This window comes from Camelus ferus, chromosome 12, assembly GCF_009834535.1.
Source record: "Camelus ferus isolate YT-003-E chromosome 12, BCGSAC_Cfer_1.0, whole genome shotgun sequence".
NCBI lineage: Eukaryota > Metazoa > Chordata > Mammalia > Artiodactyla > Camelidae > Camelus > Camelus ferus.
In genome coordinates, this window is record NC_045707.1 from 20,493,271 (window position 1) to 20,512,236 (window position 18,966).

General features: G+C 47.0%; 1 protein-coding gene across 1 annotated transcript; it reads right to left on the reverse strand.

Moving 5' to 3' along the window:
• Positions 1 to 17,103: 17,103 nt before the first annotated feature.
• Positions 17,104 to 18,540, reverse strand: LOC102505609 (olfactory receptor 10P1). Its single transcript, XM_032493122.1, has one exon. The coding sequence runs from the start codon at positions 18,339 to 18,341 to the stop codon at positions 17,403 to 17,405; it is 939 nt and encodes a 312-aa protein (XP_032349013.1). The 5' UTR covers positions 18,342 to 18,540; the 3' UTR covers positions 17,104 to 17,402.
• Positions 18,541 to 18,966: the final 426 nt, after the last annotated feature.

Genomic DNA, 18,966 nt, shown 5'->3' on the forward strand with positions numbered 1-18,966 from the left:
GAGCTGCTGAATCTGAATCTGCATTTTGAGCAAGACCCCAGGTCATTCATATGTGCAGCCATGTCTGAGATGCTCTCTCTGGAGAAACCATTTTGTTGGCTGGAGCTCCACTAGATGGAGTTGTGAGCTCAGGGTCCTTGGTCCCTCTCGTTCCTCTGGGAGGCAGTGCTCTGTGGGGCTGGCTGGAGGTTCCAGGGCCTGACTTCAAGGGGTGGGTGGTGGCAAAGGACTCAATCTAGCAGCTGTGCCCAGGTAGGCAGGTCTGCAGACGCAGCCCCTCACAGGCAGGGTCAAGCAGGAGCTGCCGGGAGCCTGGGACTGGCTTTGGCTGTATCAGCCCAAACGGAGTCCAGCAGGATCAGGCAGGGGCAGTGCAGCAGGAGGTGGACCTGGATGGAACTGGTAGGCGAGACAGGCAGAGGCCTGGTCAGTGAGCGTGGGTCAAGGCTGGAGGATCAGATGAGACAGTTCCTGGGACTGGGGCAGGGGCTGGGGTCGGGCCCTCAGCTTCAGGAATGGGGCGAGGCTCGGGGCTGGGGTAAAGGTCAGAATGTCTGGCGTAAACATCGTTCCTGGTGATCCGAGGCAGCCTTTTCACCGTCTGAAGGCGCAGCTGCTCTGAAACGCCTGCTCTGCGCCGCAGCTGGCCGGCTTTCACCTTAGGCCTCCTCCGGTCCCAAGGACACTTGCAAGGAGCGGGGAGGGGAGGGAAAGAAGAGCACGTGTCCTCCAGTGACCCAACGTGCCCTTCCTGATCCGTAGGTTTGTTGTGTGACCTCTGCATGCACCCTCTTATGTTCAGATGCGGTGTTTGGTATTTCACAGCAAAAGTAATGGAAGCCACTGGATATGAGTTAAAATGCCAGCTATGACATGTGTTAAAATGTACTGAGATCTCTTTTTCCCTTCTGTCCGGGAGGAGTGTTGTGGATTGAAATTTGAAGGTGGCACCTGACCTGGGAGGGGCTGAGGAGCCCAGCAGAGTGAATGTGGGCTTGGGAAGAAGGCACGTGTTCCTTAGGACAGTTATGTTAGGGTTATCATTTTTCAAGGAATAGCATCAAAATCTTAATATTAGGGACAATATGTATTTTTTTAGGAAAAAACTTTACTTTTTATTAAAATATAATCTTTAAAAAATTTTATTATAGTATAATTGATTTACAAATAATACTGTGTTTTATGTGTACAGGAAAGTGATTCAGTTATATGTATATTTATGTATATATGTACATTTTTTCAGATTATTTTCTATCATATGTTATTCTAAGATATTGAATATAGTTCCCTGGGCTGTACAGTAAGTCTTTGTTGCTTAACTATTTTATGCATAATTTGATCTGTTAATCCCATACTATTAATTTATCCCTCCCCCTCTCCCTTTTGCCTTTGGTAACGATGTTTGCTTTCTGTGTCTGTGAGTCTCTTTCTGTTTTGTATATATATTTGTTTGTATAATTTTTTGGAAGCCACATGTAAGTGATATATAATATTTGTCTTTCTCTGTTTGACTTATTTCACTTAGTATGATAATCTCTAGGTCTATCAATGTTGCTGCAAAGGGCAATATTTCATTTTTTATGGCTGAGTAGTGTTCCATTAATTATATAATGAACATTGGGGTGCTTGCATCTTTTTGAATTAGAGTTTTTGTCCTTTCCAGATTCATGCCCAGGAATGGGATTGCTAGATCACATGGTAGCTCTATTTTTATTTTTTTAAAGAAAGCTCCATGCTGTTTTCCATAGTGGCTGCACCAATTTACATTCCCATTAACAGTGTAGGAATCTCCACACCCTCTCTAGCATTTATTATTTGTAAAATTTTTAACGATGGCCATTCTGACAGGTGTGAGGGGTGATAATTCATTACAGTTTTGGTTTGCATTTCTCTAGTAATTATTGATGTTAAGCATCTTTTTATGTTCCTGTTGGCCATGTATATATCTTCTTTGGAGAAACGTCTATTTAGGTCTTCTGCTTGTGTTTTCATTGGGTTGTTCTTTTGAAATTGAGTTGTATGAACTGTTTGTATATTTAAGCCTTTGTGGGTCACATCTGTTTGGGTTTTTGTTGTTGTTGTTGTCGTTGGGGGACGTATTTAGGTTTATTTATTTATTTATTCTTAGAGGAGGTACTGGGGATTGAACCCAGGACCTCATGTGTGTTAAGCATGTGCTCTACCACTTGAGCTACACCCTCTCCCCCTGGGTCGCATCGTTTGCAAATATTTTCTCCCATTCCATAGGTTGACTTTTCATTTTGTGGATGGTTTCCTTTGCTGTGCAAAAGCTTTTAAGTTTGATTAAATCCATTTGTTTGATCTAAGAAAATACTGCTATGATTTACTGTCTCAGAATGTTTTGCCTACGTTCTCTTTTAGGAGTTTTATGGTGTCATGTCAGATTTAAGTCTTCAGTCCATTTTGAGTTTATTTTTGTATATGGTGTGAGGGAGTGTTCCAACTTCACTGATTTACATGCGACCGTCCAGCTTTCCCTACGCCACTTGCTGAAGAGACTGTCTTTTTTCCATTGCAGTATATGTTTTCTCAATATGAAATCAGAATTTATGGACTTGGGAGAAAAATTAATCCCTGCTATGGTGAGACGTACTGGCTTTTTAGATAACTTGTGGGGAAGCTGGCTACAGCACACAGCATCTACTCCGTTTATGAAATCAGAGAGCTCCTCTCCACTTTGGTTCTGATAAATTCTGGACAGAGGAAAACTTCTATTAGCTTTTGGCTAAAATCTGAAGCTTGAACATGGGTTAATAAAGAAGGCTCCACAAGAAACCCTTTCTATCTTAAGATCTAGGTCTACAAGGGCTCCTTTGCTCGTGTGATGTAGGGAAATGAGTTATTTAGATAAAGCAGCACGTCTAGTCCTTTTATTCTTGACTGCTCTGTCATAGTTCCCTGGCCAGACAGGAAGGAATGGTGCAGATCTCCACTGTGGCACCGGGAGTGACTTCTTCCCCTGGGGAGGCCTGGGGGAGGGCAGGAGGATGCTGGCAGGGGCTGAGATACGGCCGTGGGTGGGGAGGACGCACTTGTCCCCACCTCCGTGGGTCTGCTGGGAGGAGCCACCACTCTGATCTACTGAGCTGCAGGTGCTCTCCTGGCAAGAGAGACCTTGAGGTTGATTTATCCGAATTCTTGTTCCTTTCCTCCCATGGGAGCAAAGAAATCCCCAGCAGGACAGAAAAGAAGGGTCGTGTTACTCCGGCAACTGGGAGAGCTTTTTGACCTGGGCTTTGCATTCGTGACGGGCTCAGTTGTAGACTGCTGTTACAGCTAAACAAGGTCGCCGTGTCTTTGTTTTTACTGGCTATATTCAAAGTTTGGGTTGGTTAAAAAAATACCTAAAATACAACAACATTTTAGTAACTCTGTTCTGGCATTTCTTCATTTCCTAATATACCCACGGTCTGAAAAGTGAGAGAAGACTAGTCCTCTGTCACCCTCGGGGTGGCCTTGCCTGCCACACGCAGGTTGTAGACAGAAAGTGCAATCAGTTGTGACAATTGTAGAAAGTTAATTTCTGGTTCTGTATGTTCTGAACCACTGTCAAATTTGCATTTCCTTTTACAAGAAAGGCACTAAAAACAATGGAAAAACGTATTCATATCACAAAAACTTGTGACCTCACTCCTCACCCAAGCAGCGCCAGTCCTGCTTGGCTCCTGAGGCGGCCCCAGAGAGCTGACCCCCAGAGAGCTGTCACGGGTTGACCTTTCTGGGAGATCCCCGGAAAAGCCCCACTCACACGGCTTGTCCTCGTTTGGTCAGTGAGGAGAGCCCTATCCTCAGGGCACTGGTCAAACAGTCAGCGACATTCGTGCTCAGGGATGCACACCCCTCACTTCTGGGGGAACTGAGGCTGCGCGTGAGCAGAAGGGAGAGTTAAGGCAGAGCTGGAAGCTGCTCCAGCCCACGGAACAGCCCCTCGGAAGGGCTGGGACACGTAATGGTCAGAGGCATGTAAGGAAATCGCTCTTCAATTATTAGCTGACTCCTAAGCTACCAAGTGGCCTCACATGGCACAGAATACAGACTTTATAGAATTACTTCTGGAAAGTCACAAACAAATGAACAGCAGCAGCAGCAGCAACACACGGCAACACTAATCCTTGAGGGGATGACAATCTGAGTTCCAGGGCTGCTGTATATATTATTTAAAATGTCGAGTTTAACAAAATATTGTGAGACATGCAAAAAAACCGGCCCATATACAGGGGAAAAAATAGCGATCAAAGGATGTTCCCCTGGAAGGCCAAACGTGGACTTTCTAGACAGAGAGCACTCCCTTACAATCCTTTTTCCCCCCTGTAAGTTGGGTGGTGATGTCCCATCTTTCATTCCTCATTTAAATACTTTGATTCTATCTTGTTCAATCTAGCTAAAAGTCTGTTGATTTTGTGGACCTTTTCAAAGACAACTTTTTGTCTTGATCTTCTCAATGGTTTTTTTCATTCTCTATTTCATTTATTTCCACTTAATGTGTATGATTTCCTTCATGATACATTGAATCTCTCATCATTATAAGAGCCTTCTTTATCTCTAGTATTAACTTGCGTCTTAAACCCTTTTGTCTGATGTTAGTACAGCCACCCAACAACAGAGCCTCAAAACACAGGAGACAAATCCAGACAGAACTGAAGGGAGAAACAGCCGATCAGCAGTGACAGCTGGAGGCTCTGACACTCTGCTCTCATTACTGGAAGTTGAACAAGAAAACAGGAGAGAGGCCAGAGCAACACTGTAAACCAACAAGACCTAACAGACGCCTGCAGACCGCGTCCCCCAGCAGCAGAACACATTCTTCTCAAGTGCACATGAAACAGCCTCCAGAACAGACCACATAGTAAGCCAGAAATAAGGTTCAATCAATTTAAAAGGATTGAAATTATACAAAGTGTCTTCTCTGACCACAATGGAATTAAATAAATCTATAACAGAAGGAAATTTGGGAAATTTACAAATATGTGGAAATTAAACAATATGTTCCTAAATAACCAATGCACCAAAGAAGGGAATTTATAGATGTAAACATCTGTACATTGAACTTCATCAAAATGAAAACCTTTTGTACTTCTAGGGGCACCATCAATGAAGTGAAAAGACAACCTATATAATAGGAGGAAATATTTGCAAGCCATTATCTGATAAGAGACTTGTATCCCAGATTTATAAAGAAGTCATAACTGAACAATAGTGGGGAGGGTATAGCTCAGTGACAGAGCGTGTGCTTAGCATGCACGACGTCCTGGGTTCAATCCCCAGTACCGCCATTAAAAAATAAATAAACCTAATCCCCCCCAATAAAAAACCATTAAGAACAAGAATAGCAATTAAAAAAGCAATTAAAAACAAATGTAATAAGTAACTGAACAATAAAAAGCCAAATAACCCAATTGAAAAAAAATGGGAAAAGACTTATAGACATTTTTTCAAAGAAGATAAACAAATGGTTAATAACACACGAAACATCGTTACTCACTAGGGAAATGAAAATCAAAACCACGAGATACCACTTCACACCCACTGGGATGACTGAAAGAAAAAGAAGACAATACTGAGTTGGATGTGGAGAAATTAGAGCTATCATTCATTGGTGCAGCTATTTTGGAAAACTGGCAATTGGTCAAAATATTAATCTACCACACCAACAATTCCATTCCCAGATATATGCCCAAGAGAACTGAAAACACATCTCCACTCAAAAATTTGTGCATGAACATTTATGGCAGGGTTATTCACAGTAGTCCCAAAGTAAACAACCCAAACCCCCTAAAACTGATGAATGGATAAATAAAATAGGATACATCCATACAGTGGAGCATTATGTGCCAATAAAAAGGATATAAATACTGACACAACTACAATGTGGATGAACCTGGAAAATGTCAGGCTACGTGGAAGAAGTCAGGCCCAGAAGACCACATATTGCATGACTGTATTCATATGAAATGTCCAGGAGAGGCAAATCCATGGAGGAGACACTAGGGGGAGGGACGAATGGGAAGTGACTGCTAAGGGGTAAGGAGTTACTTTTTGAAGTGATAAAATTGTTCTAAAATTAGATAGTGGTGACAGTTACACAGTCCTGTGAGTATTCTAAAACCTACTGAACTGCGTAATTTACCTGAGTGGATTGTAAGGGAAGGGTGTAGCTCAGTGGTAGTGTGTGCTCAGCATGCATGAGGTTCTGGGTTCAGTCCCCAGTACCTCCTCTTAAAATAAATAAATAAACCTAATTACTAACCCCCCCAAAAAACCCTAAAAAATGAGGGGATTTTAGGGTACACAGATTATACTCATAAAGCTGTAAAAAATAATAAAAATGCAACCAAGTTCCTCTTTGCCGCTCCATATTAAAAAGGAAATAAAAGGAATGATTTCTACCCTTCGATCAGTGGTTCTCAACTGGGGGTGATCTTGTCCCCCGAGGGACGTCTGGATACTGCTGACTGTCCTGCAAGGCAAGAACAGCCCCCGTAACAAAGGATGATCTGGCTCCAAACGTCAGTCACACCGAGACGGGGCGCTCCTGCACAGATGAGGCTCCGGCAGGACAGAGCAGGGCGCGCGCTGCCTCCCGTCTCCCCCACAGCTGCTGAGGTCCTTTGGTGTGACGGCATCCCCTGGGTCGAGGACCGTTATTAGAAGCCATTCCAAGAAACTCACTTATAAGGCAACGGTAAGGACGTGCAGCACAGTCATCTCTCTAGGGGTGTCCTTGGGGGAACCTTCTGTCTGGTCTTGGCTCCGAGAATGGTTGTCCTGCCCTGAGCAGCCTGTCTCTGCTTTGTCGCACGGACACTGTGAACTCTGGGACTGACCGCACTCTACTTTTGGGGTTCGCTGTTGAGCCAAACTCGTAGCCCACCCTTAGGAAGGGCGTAGGTGTTATATTTTGCCTTTTTAAGTTTTATTTCTGGTTCCATTTTATACCCCTAATTTCTTTTTCCTTTTTTAACATTTGTTTTCTTTCTCTTTATTTCCTTTGTTCCTACTTTTAATTTTTACCATCTTTTTGTTTTGTCTCGTTGACATGGCTTGGGTTAGCTATTTACGCTGTTCAGCGAAAAACAAGGCACGACTTCGACACGTGTAAACGGCGAGTCTCTCAGCGATGGGAGGGGAGTGGGAGGCAGGAAAGGCAGTTTACCGGGCAGAGTTTGGGGTGGGGGGGTGTCCCGTAAAGGCAGGGTTGCTGCCTGTGTTGTTTACCAGTGTTTTCGTAGTGCCTAGACTAGTGCCTGGCACATAGTAGATGTTCAAGAAATATTTGTCCAATAGATAATTAATAGTAGGAGTGCTACTGCTATCATTTGCGTTTCTATGAACTTCAGTGATAACTTTCATTGAAGTTTTTAGATGTCTTAAACACTTCGGGGCAGCGTAGGCCGGAGGCCGTTGGCGTAGATGCCTCTTCGCGGCACCCGGACCCGCGGCGGCCGAGTGAGCGGCCGAGCGGGAGGGCGGGGGCGCGGGGCCCGCGCGCAGAGGCTGTCGCGGGGCAGCGCGGGGCCGCGCGGGGTCGGGGGTGTGAGGCCGGCTTGCCGGGCGGGGGGGCGGGGCTGCGAGGGGTAGGGGGCGCGGGGGCGGGGCCGCGCGGGGTTGGGGGCGGAAGGCCGGCCTCTGGGCTCACGGGCCGCGGCCGCAGGCGCCGGCGCGGGGGCTCCGGGCGGGGCGGGCTGGTGGGGTGAGCGCAGAGCCCGGGGGCCGGGGGTGCGCGCCCCCCGCCCGCCCGCCTTTGTGCCGCCGCCGCTTCCCCGCAGGCTCGCCCCGAACGCGCGGGGTCGCGACCTCGGGGGCGGTGGCGGACTCCGGGCGGCAGCGGCCTCCGGGCTGCGGGGCCGCTGGTGCGGGGCCGCCGGTGCGGGGCCGCCGAACCCGGCCTCCTCCGCGCGTCCCCGGCGTTTTACACGGCACATCTCCTGCGAGCGGTAGCGTCGTCCGGACAAGAAAGCGTCGCCGCTGTTAAGGCCTCCTGCGGGCCTCGGAGGTAAGCGTGGCCGTGGTTGGGGTTTCGGTGGTGAGAAGAAAGCCCCGCGACCCTCGACGGGGCCCGGCCGCCGCGGGGGGACGAGGGTTGGTCCCCCTGTCCCCGCGCCTTCCCTCGCCCGCAGCCGCGCTGTGGGGGGTGGACTCGCCTTGGGACGTGTGTACCGCCCGTGTGAGTGGGCCGAGGATTAACTTGACAACAAAAACATTGGGACCTTCTCCACTAAAAAGGATTCTCCCAAAGTTGCAGGAAAGCCGAAAGAAAATGTGTTACGTTGTGTTACGTCAGGGAGAAGCTGTGTGTGGACTTTTCGAAGAGAAGGGATTTGGAAATGCGGAAATCCTGGTGCAGGCTGAGTGCAGGCAACTCCGCAGGGGGCATGTGGCCCCCCTTCCTCTGGGCCTTGGGAGGAAGGGAACGGGGTAGCAAGTGAGCAGTTCTGGGGGGAGAAAAAGTGACTCCGCTGGTCGCAGAGCTGATAGGAATCCTGGAGGACCAGGCTTAGGGAACGATCTGGAACCAAGAGACACCCAGAGACCCGAGCCAAGTCAAGTTTTTACCACAGGGGTGATCTGGCTAGGATGCTGCTGGCACGGCCACCATTGGTTCTTGGTGCTTCTTTGGCATGTGTGGTGCTGCCGCCTCTAGGTCCTGGGTGCCCCCACTGCCGTCACCAAGATGAACTGTGAACTTTACTCTCTGCATCACTTGCCCCTGACTTGAAGTAGGAGGCACATACATCCTTGGGTCACAGGCGTGTGTCTTGGCTGCTAGAGTTTAGGGAAAGCCAGTATTTTGGCCTTACTGTCTTCTGTAGACGATGGGGGAGTTCTGTCTTCTCGCAAAGCTCTTAACCACCAAATAAAAGTAAATGGCAGAGAAAGAAATATTATATGATATCACTTGTATGTGGAATCTAAAAAAAAAAACAACAAGTCAACTTATTTACAAAAAGACTCACAGATGTAGAAAACAAACTTATGGTTACCAAAGGGGGAGGGGGAGGGGTAAATAAGGAGTACGGGATTAACAGATACACACACCACTATATACAAAACAGATAAACAACCAGATTTACTGTATAGCTCAGGGAGTTATATTCAATATCTTGTGACCTTATAATAATAATGGAAAAGAATCTGAAGCTGTACACCTGAAACTAAAACAATATTGTAAATCAACTGTAATTAAATTACAAAACCCAAAAACAAAAAAACCCCACCAAACCACAATATGTATGAAACATTTTTAATGAAACATTTGAATGAAAAAAAAACCAAAGTGGAATCTCAGCGGTGGGGTCAGTTGGTTGGCTGGTGAGGAGAAGCTGCTTTTGTGGAGTTCATGCCCGGCCTCCTTTCCTGCCATTATGGCCGTTCTATTCACAGGCCCATTAAGAACGAACTGGGTGTGATTTGTTGAGGAAGGAGGTAGACGCAACTTTCTTGTGTCTTCAGGACGTGTGCTTGGGCCCTGTCTGAATTCAGCACTTCTGCTTGTTGGTGAAGTGCTACTGGAAATTCCTAATTTTAGGCTGGATGGATCAGCTATGTCCAATCTACGGTGACCAAAAGAGTTCAATAGATGGTCACCTGGTCTTCAGTGGTCAGGTGTTCAGTATGTACTGTTGCCTACAACGAGCCCAAGAACAGTTTCACAAAAGGATACTGATTATTTGCCCCAAAGGCCAGGGCGTGGCTCTCAAAACCTGGGTTTGGTTCCCAAACCTGTGATTTGCCTCTTGGACTTATCAGAGCTTCCAGCGCCGTGATGCTGAGCATCCTCGGGTCTGCTGGGTGTTCATGAGGTCCAGATGGCAGAATTGCAGCCTGGACCAGCTAGAGAGCCTTTTCTTGCTCTGACTTGTGAGACATCTGCTAGAGGATTTGAAGCAGCACACCCAAATGGGCTGTATGTTGCTTCCCAAATCCAGAGACCCACAGGAGGTTGTTTTCTTACCCTACAGAGAAAAAGGTGAGGCAGCTTGTCCTTAACACTTGAGGAGATGTCTTGACATTTCCAGAGAACCTTCACTGAGGTGCCGGGTCTCTGAATTTGAGGGGGCTTATCTCCTACCCTCTGGTATGAGCGTACACCTAGCATACCTGCTGTGTGCTTCTCTCCAGGTGCTGTCAGCTTTGAAGTGGTGTGGTTCCTAGAGGAAAATGAGATGCTGAGGTTGGTGTGGATTAAATGATGGTGCAGAGTGAGAGCTGGTGTGACTCTGAGGCAAGACAAGAAAGGCTAACTTCTGTCCCTGCACTGATTCTGGAGTGTTTTCCACTTACAAGGTAGTGAAGAAATGCATTTTCTTACTCAGTATTTGCACATCTGGTCCAGATGAGGAGAAGTGGCTTTCTGGTGGCCGAGGCTGTCCTGCTTCTCCTCCTCTGTGCCACTAACCTTCCACCTGTCGTTCTGCTTATTTTCATCAGCTCTTTGTTCTCATCTTTCTACTTTCTCTAAACTCACATTATCAGAGGGGAAATTAATAATGTAGAGAGTGAAAGTGCTGGCTGTAGAATTGGAAACTCAAGTCTGTTCTTTCCTAGCTGTGTTACCTAGGGAAAGTTGTTCAACATCGCTGTGCCTCGGTTTCCTCATCCTGTTGAGATTGGTATAATAATAGAGCCTACTTAGAGGTGAACTTACTGTGAAGCTTGAATTCTGGGGACTCCAAACTTGTATGGGCTCCTTAAAAGGGCCAGGAATTGCTAGCAATTATGTTCCTATGGTCACATTTTAAAATATAAATTGCCAAGTTTTCTTAAAAATTGCAAAGTGATCTGTTTTAACTGAAGTCTTTTGTAGCTTCTGTCTTTCTCCTCTCTGACTTTCTCTGTCACATTTCCCCTTGTGATGGGTGATGTTGAAGTGACCATGGATACTTTTGGATCTAAGTCTAAGTTGAGTTGGCGATAGATTAAGTTTAAGTTTGATGGGATGGTAGCATCTGGGTTTGTGTGGTCACTTTTGTGCATAGTTAAGTCACTGCCAGCTGTCCTGATGCAGGAATGACTTCCAGGAACACACCTTCTACCCGCGGTGCCGTATCATCAGCATTATGACACAAAGTTTAGCACCAGATATTTATTACAGCAAAAGTGTGTCTGATGGTGCTGGGCGCTGAAAATATGTGGGAAGTGGAGGAGAAACCAGGGATTGAGAAGTTAGTTTATGGCAAAAGACCTTTCCAACCATCACATCTGTAAAGTTGTCAGTGGGATTTGATTTTCATCCTCTAAGTAAAAAAAAGTTATCAACTGTCAGAAATATCCTTGATGATGCAGGAACATATATAATTGTAAACATACCATTAATTTCCTTCTTTTTAAAAAAAATGGGAATGGGGTATTTGATTAAATGTAAGTACTTCATTTTAACTGAAATTTGAAAAGATGTTTTGAGTTTTTCAATTAAAAAGTGAAAAATTAAAACCACTTTAGAGCGCTGGGTTTCTGAGCTGAGCCACCTGTTCTCCTTGCCTGACCCTGCAGTAGACCTGTCTCTGCTCAAAAAAACAAAAACCCAAACAACTTTTATGGATTTGGATGTATGTGAAACTATCTGCTTTTGTCATCTTCAAATTTATTTTTAAAAGAACTAAGAGAAAATCTAGATGAAAATAATGAAATATGAAACAAAAGCAATAACAGTGATGAAGTTACTCTTACATTCAGAAACGAATTATAATGGAAATTTCAAATTGTGTTAAAAGCTGAAATTTATTAAGAGGAAGAGAGAGATTCTGCATGAAGTATAGGCTCTCATGGATTACTTGATAATCTGTCTCTGACATAGTGTTTTCCAAAGATGGCAGTAGCAGTATATCCCGTCCCACATGCACGTTTGCAACGTGACCTTGTCACCCTCCTATATCAAGAGGTGGAGTCTAACCCCTTACTCTTAAATCTGGGATTGTCTTAGTGACCCACTTGTAACCAACAGGATGTGCTGGGAATGATGCTGTGTGACTTCCAGGGTTAGGTGGGAAGAAGCCTTGCAGCCTCTGTCTTGGCTCTGGGAATGCTGGCTCTGGATGTCTTCTTTGGGGACACTCCCTCTTGGAATCCAGCTGCTAGGCTGTGAGAAGGCCGAGCCACATGGAGCGATCACGTGTAGGTGTTCTGGTCAGTAAACCCAGTCATTACAGGCACCTGACGTGGGAATGAAGAAACTGTTAGATGATTCTGCTCCCAGCCGTTCAAGTCACTTCTACCTAGTGAGTCTTTCCAGCTGATGACAGAGACATTGTGCTGCAGAGACGAGAATCCTTGTGCTCTAAATTCCTGACCTACAGAAATTAAGAGCACAACAAACTGATCATTGTTTTATGCCACTAGATTGGGGTGGTTTGTTATGCAGCAATAGGTCACTTGAACACCATCCAAGTAATGAGGAGAGTGAATCAAATGAACACATTGGGAAAAGATTTAGATTTCTTGCTGATTAGACATAAATACTGACATCAAAGTAGGAAACATAAAATTTAATATGCTAGTGCAGTGAGAGCCTGGAGGGCAAAATGGCTAATGAGTGAGGTCAGTTCAGAGACTACTTAAGATAATTCATTGTACAAGAAAACTTGAAACATTGTGAAAATTTACAGCTAATAATGAAAGAAACTTGATAGAGGTTTGATCAAATTTGACAACAATCCTAAAATCTCACATAAAATTGCCAAAAATGAGTTGTGACGTTAAAAACTTCTTTCCTAAACTACCAATTAAAACAATACATTTCAATCAACCATGCAAGGGGTAGGACAAATCATCTTTCTAATCTCTTTGCAGATAGTGTATAACAAAATCATTGTCCTGTGAATAGGAAGGCAATCAAAGAGTGCACAGCAAAAAACATAAGAAAAAAAGAATTCCAGAGGTGAGCAGGGAAACCAAAAATACATTGTTTTCCTGGATTGTATCATTCGTGGCATCTGCCAGTTTAAAAAGTTTTCTAATTTTAGTAATGTAGTTTTTCCTTTAAATGAACATTGTACTTAATTTTATATTTCTGTGTTATTAAATAGGGCCATCTCAAAGGGTATAAGCTTTAGGCCCACATGTCTGGGATCCATCCCTGCATCTACCACATAGGGTTTTTATGGGAGTTAAATTAGATAATCAAGTCAAGGGGTTCGTATTGTATGTATTAGGCTCTGAAACAATCTTAGCTTTTACTATTACTGTTCATTGTGGCTCAGATGCCCTTCTGTGCTTCCTGTTCAGGCCCTAATCAGTTACTTTTTGCCTCGAATTCCCACCGGCCCACTGTGGATGGCTCTAGGGGGCAGCTGTGACGTCTTGTCCCGAGTGCCATCAGTGTGCACTGGGCAGTGGCGTATGAACCGAGCTCCTCGTGTCAGTGGTGTGGGTCCTGGGCTGTTGAGTGTCATCTTTGCTGCACCGCTGAGGACCGTGGCTCTCTGTCCCCACCTTGGAGATTCCGTGCACTGTTCAACCTTCAAATAATTCCTCTCTGCTTGAGATGAGCAGATTGGAATCTGTTGTTGGCAACTGAGCACCATCGCTGATAAACTGGTTAATGATCTCCATGTCTCTTTTTCCTGCCGCTGTTACCTACTTTTCACACCACTAGAATGATTTTAAAAAAACCCTCACATCTGGTCTTGCCACTCAGGATGAGTCCTCAAGTTCTAAACTGACCCCCACATCCTTCGTGATCTGTACGGGGTGGAGGTGGGAGCACAGCTGTTACCCGGCTCCTTAGGTTTTCCATGAGATGAAGGATTTTTTATCCCACTCCCAGAAGGGAACAGGGGTGGAAACACTTCCTGCCTTTCTCTCTAGCCCCTCACTCACTTCTTCAGGGGAGGAGGAGTGAACGGCCTGGTGATGCTGTAGAAAGCACGCCCCAAGCCCTCTTTGGCTTTTGTCGCGGGCTGGCCTGCCTTAGGCTGCACACACTCTTTTCTCCTTCAGGTGGTGAGCTGGGGGCAGGCCCGCTGGGGTGACCAGCAGTTTGTACAGAACCTCTGCCTGTAACTGGGGGTGGTGGTAAATGTGGGGAGTAGGAAGCTCATTTTGACCTTGGGTTCAAGCCGTCTCCCCCAGCTCAGCCTGCCTGGTAATAAAGCTGACCGTGTGCTCTCTCTCTAACTCCAGTGTACTCTCCTCGTTGGCGGAGAACCCAAAAGGGCGAGCTGTGAGGTTCACTGGGCCTCTTCAGACCCCAGCAAATTTGGTCACCGCTTGCATTTCCCTCCTCTCTTGTCACTTCCCCGTTGCTCACCACACACACACACACACAGACACACACACAGACACACACACACACACACACACACACACGTAACTGTAATAATCACCCTGCGGTTCCTGGAGTGTGTGCCATGCTCTTTGTCACCGATGGACAGTTGCACATTCTATTCCCTTTCTTACTTCTTTCCCTGGATAACTCCTCCCTGTTATCCAGACTTCAGCTAAGATATCTCCTCCTCCGTGAAGCCTGCTCCATCCTCTCAGGCTGGATTAGGACCTTTCCCTTGTGCTCCTCACTGTCCTGTCTTGCTGCTGTCTTTGGCACAAGTCTCATATAAAATTGTGAGACTGCAGTCGACTGTTAGTTGGTGTGTCTGTCCTGTTTGGTTGTGTTTTATTCCCCTTTGCCCCAGATCCCTAGCACACAGCCTGACGTAGTATTTTCTGAGTGAGTTATTGAACTTGAGCTTTCCAGCGGGTGCATCATGGCACGCTGGGGGACCACACGGATTGGAGTGATCCTCTCAGGCCTTGGTTTCTGCACGTGTGGACTCTTGGAAAGGATGGAGCTCCCAGGCCCACTGCATCTGGTCATAAACAGCCTTGCCTGGGACCCTCACGGGGAAGCCCAAAAGGAGTGGGGTTTATTAATAAACTGAGTTTCCTGAGGTCGCTGAGAGAAACGAGCCGTAGCCACTGCTTGGCCTCGGTAGGAGGAGGCAGCCCATGAAGTGCTCTGAAGCCTTCACGTCTTCTCCTGGGGCCAGCTCCCCGGTGTCCCCTTACGCTCTGTGGGCGAGGGGCCTGTGGAGCTGTGGAGGAGGTGGGCTTCCACGTGCCTGAGGAACACAGTGCACAGCCCAGCGTGTGGCCTGCGGGGGTCGGAGGGTGGGGAGTCCGAGGGGCGTCCTGAGAGTTCAGCTCTCCACAGTGGACCCGAATCTTGCCTGTTGCCTGCCCACGTGCCCTGTGGCGGTGTCTAAGCCGGCCCCGCGTTCTGCATGTTAGCACTCCAACAGTGCTGCACCGAGGCACTTGACGTGAAAAAGTATGATTGGATATGAAATTCTTTTTCATTATTAACAAGAATTTTGAACACTACCTTTGTGCATGAAAGAAAAGGAAGATCTAGTAAATATAAATATATATTTATGTGTAATTTCAGCTATTGCAAAATTTCGAATGACTTTGTAAAAGGTTTTAGATTTTTTATCACCCAATGTGAGTAATTTTCATTCATGATGACCATAGTTATTTTAAGAAATCAATACTTAAAAAATCTTGATCAGGAAGTGTTTACTGTGTCAATTTTTAAACACAAAACCTAGTATAATGTAAAAATTATGTTTGAAGAAGGAAGCTCAAGTTTCTTATAAAAATTTAAATTTTTATTTGTAACTTTTATGTAAAGCCAGTATTTAAAAACGTCCACAGTACTGTATTCTTTATTTCTCTTATGATTGTATTACAAGAAGTGCAATGAATTTTTTTCCATGAAGTCCTGTCTAGATGCCTTCAAATCCCCTTCTGTTTACCCTGGTGTGTCACTCAAATCTCAGCACTTCCTATGTGTGCCACGATGGGAGGAAGGTTGGAAGTACTGCACTGAGTCACTTCTTCCAGGAAGCCCTCCAGAAACACCTGCGAACTGTAATCGACCATTAACCTTCTACTGCATGATTGCACATTTTGTAATTACTCATTACATGTTTCTGCTGGTTTGCTTGTTTTCACTCTCTTCTCTCCATGACCACCCCCATTAGATTAGGAGCCCCATGAGGGAAGGACCTTCTCAGTTTTGTTCTGAAGATTAGGAGAGCTGTATAGCTCTTGGTTCCTTGACTCTGTGTCTGTCTGAGGATGTCCTCTGACCCCAGGTTCCTTTGAGCTGTTTTCTCTAAGCGGGGGCTAGACGTTTCATTCCTAGGACACCAGGGTTAAGGTTTTCCCTCTGCTGCCTCCAGCCTCCCAGCTGATGGTATCAGTCAGAATTTTTGATGGCAACAGAAGTAAGCTGTCTGGATGATGAAACTGAGAAGTAATTTATTAGCAAAATATAGTGTTGGGAGGGTTGAAGACCATGTCAGAGGCTAAGCTTCCAGGAGTAACTCCCAAACATGAACTGGGTCAGTGGAGGAAACCACTGGTGCTGCCGCTAGGGACCAGATGCCACTTGTGTGCCAGAAACTTGCTGCTGCTGCAGCCTTCTTTGCTATTGCCAGAGAGACAGGGAGAGAGAGAGCAAGAGCGAGAGCGAGAGCGCTGCTCTCTGCCTCTTGTGGGCCCGGGCTACTCAAGGTCAGGCAGCGGTGCATCCAGTTGGTGGTACCAGCTCCCATACGTGGGGGTTTGGAAATGTTCTCAGCTCACAGAGGGAGGTGATTTTTTCTCCCCAGCGGACTTGTAAAGTGGAAAATTCTCTGAACACTGAAGGAGGGTCAAATGCTGGGTGGCCACAGTGACCGTTAAGTGTCCACTCTCTGGTTCCTATCCAGGACGGCCTCAGGGCTTCACCTAGTCTAAGAGCACACGGGATCCGGCTGATGGTGCGTGTTGGGAGAAGGACAGGGAAGCCAGGGAGTTGCTCTTGTCCAGCTGGACATGTTATCACCAGTTAAGGATGAGGTCAGAAATCAAGGATGGGAAAGGCAGGGAAGAATATTCACGTGGAATGTCTCAAGGAGGTAGCAGTTCCCTCTCTTCTAAAAGGCATCAGGGCCTAAGACTGCAGTGTGTTTCTGGGAGAAAACTAGATCAAAGGGCCAGGTAAACTCCGCCAGGGGTTCTGGGTGGGTCACTTAGTTGGATGTCAAGTTCATAGAAATCTGCCTTCATGACTGACATGGACCTCCGACTGCTGGTATACCATGGCAATCAGCTTGCTCAGGGATCCGGAATTATCTAGAAGATGTTAAATGTTCTTCCCCCTAGGCAGTATTCCCTTCCATTCTCCCCTGGTCTAATAACTCATGCTCTGATAGTGAGTCTGGAGTGTGGGAGAGGAGATAAGATACAGATTTATCTCTGTTTTAACTCCAACACCTTCTGCGAGGAGGCCTCATCTCTTTGAGGTGCTGCATGGTTTCTGTTAGGCTAGGGTTTAAGTCCAGCACCTGAAGGCTGAGAGGAGGAGCAGACTTGAGTCAGCAGACAACCCCTGAGTCCCTTCAGGGTGAAGGGACTTGCCTCTTCACTACGTGCCGCAGGGCCCTTGTCACCTCCTTGTTGCGAAGGGTGTAGATGATGGGGTTGAGCACGGGTGTGATGATTGTGCAGAAGAGGCTGAGGATGCGGTCCGTGGTGACAGAGGAGCCTTCCTGGGGCCAGATGTAAGTGATGCTGGCCGTTCCAAAGAAGAGGGAGACCATGAGCAGGTGGGAGGAACAGGTGGAGAAGACCTTGCGGTGGCTCTGGGTGGAGCCCATTGCCAGGATGGCACCCAGGATGCAGACATAAGAGGTGACAATCAGAGAGAAGGGGACCATGATGAAGACCACGGTGGCTGTCATCACAGAGATCTCACTCCTGTGCTTCCCAGCACTGGCCAACCTCAGTACTGGCAGGATGTCGCAGAGGAAGTGTGGGATGGTTGGGCGGCTGGGGAAAGGCAGGGTGAAGATGAGGGAGGAGTGCGTGGTGGCCGTGATGATGCCCACGAGCCAGGAGATGCCCACCATGGCCGCGCAGGCCCGCCGGCTCATGAGGGTGGAGTAGTGCAGGGGCCGGCAGATGGCAACATAGCGGTCATAGGCCATGGCTGTGAGCAGGCAGCCCTCTGAGATGCCCAGGACAATGAAGTTGTACATCTGGGCTGCACAGCCCCAGAAGGAGATGGCCCGGGGGTGTGGGGAGGCCAGGTCAGCCAGGGTCCTGGGCACGATGTCGGTGGTGTAGAGGACCTCCACCATGGAGAGGTGGCACAGGAAGAAGTACATGGGCGAGTGCAGGACGGGGCTGACCTGTGTGAGGAGGATGATCGGGAAGTTGCCCAGCAAGGTGACCAGGTAGACCAGAAGCACCACCCAGAACAGGGGGCCCTGCAGGGCCTTGAGGTCAGAGAATCCCAGAAGGAGGAATGCAGGCAGAGTCTGATTCGCATTAGCCATCACTTCAGGCTAGGACCTGTGGCACAGCCAATAAAGAGAAGTTTATAGAGGAACAATCAGCATTTCTGTAACTTAGTAAAGCACTTTTCATATAGTCCCTCTTGAATCAACGGAGACAGTTAGGGTCCCCCACTTTATGGATGAGACCATGGGTCTCCAAGGGGTTAAATAATTTGCTGGAGGTAATAGGCAGGGTGTGGCAGGCATGACTTGAATCTAGATTTCTTGACTCCACGTTCCATGAATTTCCCACTGTCCCCTGCGCTCTGGGTCCTGTGTGCAGGGCCCGACTCCCGTGTGTACTTGGGCCTTTCTCCAGAGCAGGGATGGAGCAGCTGCCATGTCCTACCCCTCTTTGTACTCCTGGGACGGAAACCCCAGCCTGGAAGAAACTACCCAGAAACCTCTGCTGTGGACTGAGTCAGGGACTGTCCCAAGCCTATCTCTAGTGATCACTGCAGTGGGCTGTGGATTTCGAATGCCACGCTATGATGTGACTGTGTGTGATAATACTGCCCAGTTGTGTCACACTTTGGGATTCTACAGACTCTTTTTGTAGGTTATCAGGTTCTGTGACCTGCTCTGTGAGCGGAGTCGGGCAGAGACTGGCCATGTTGCACGTTGT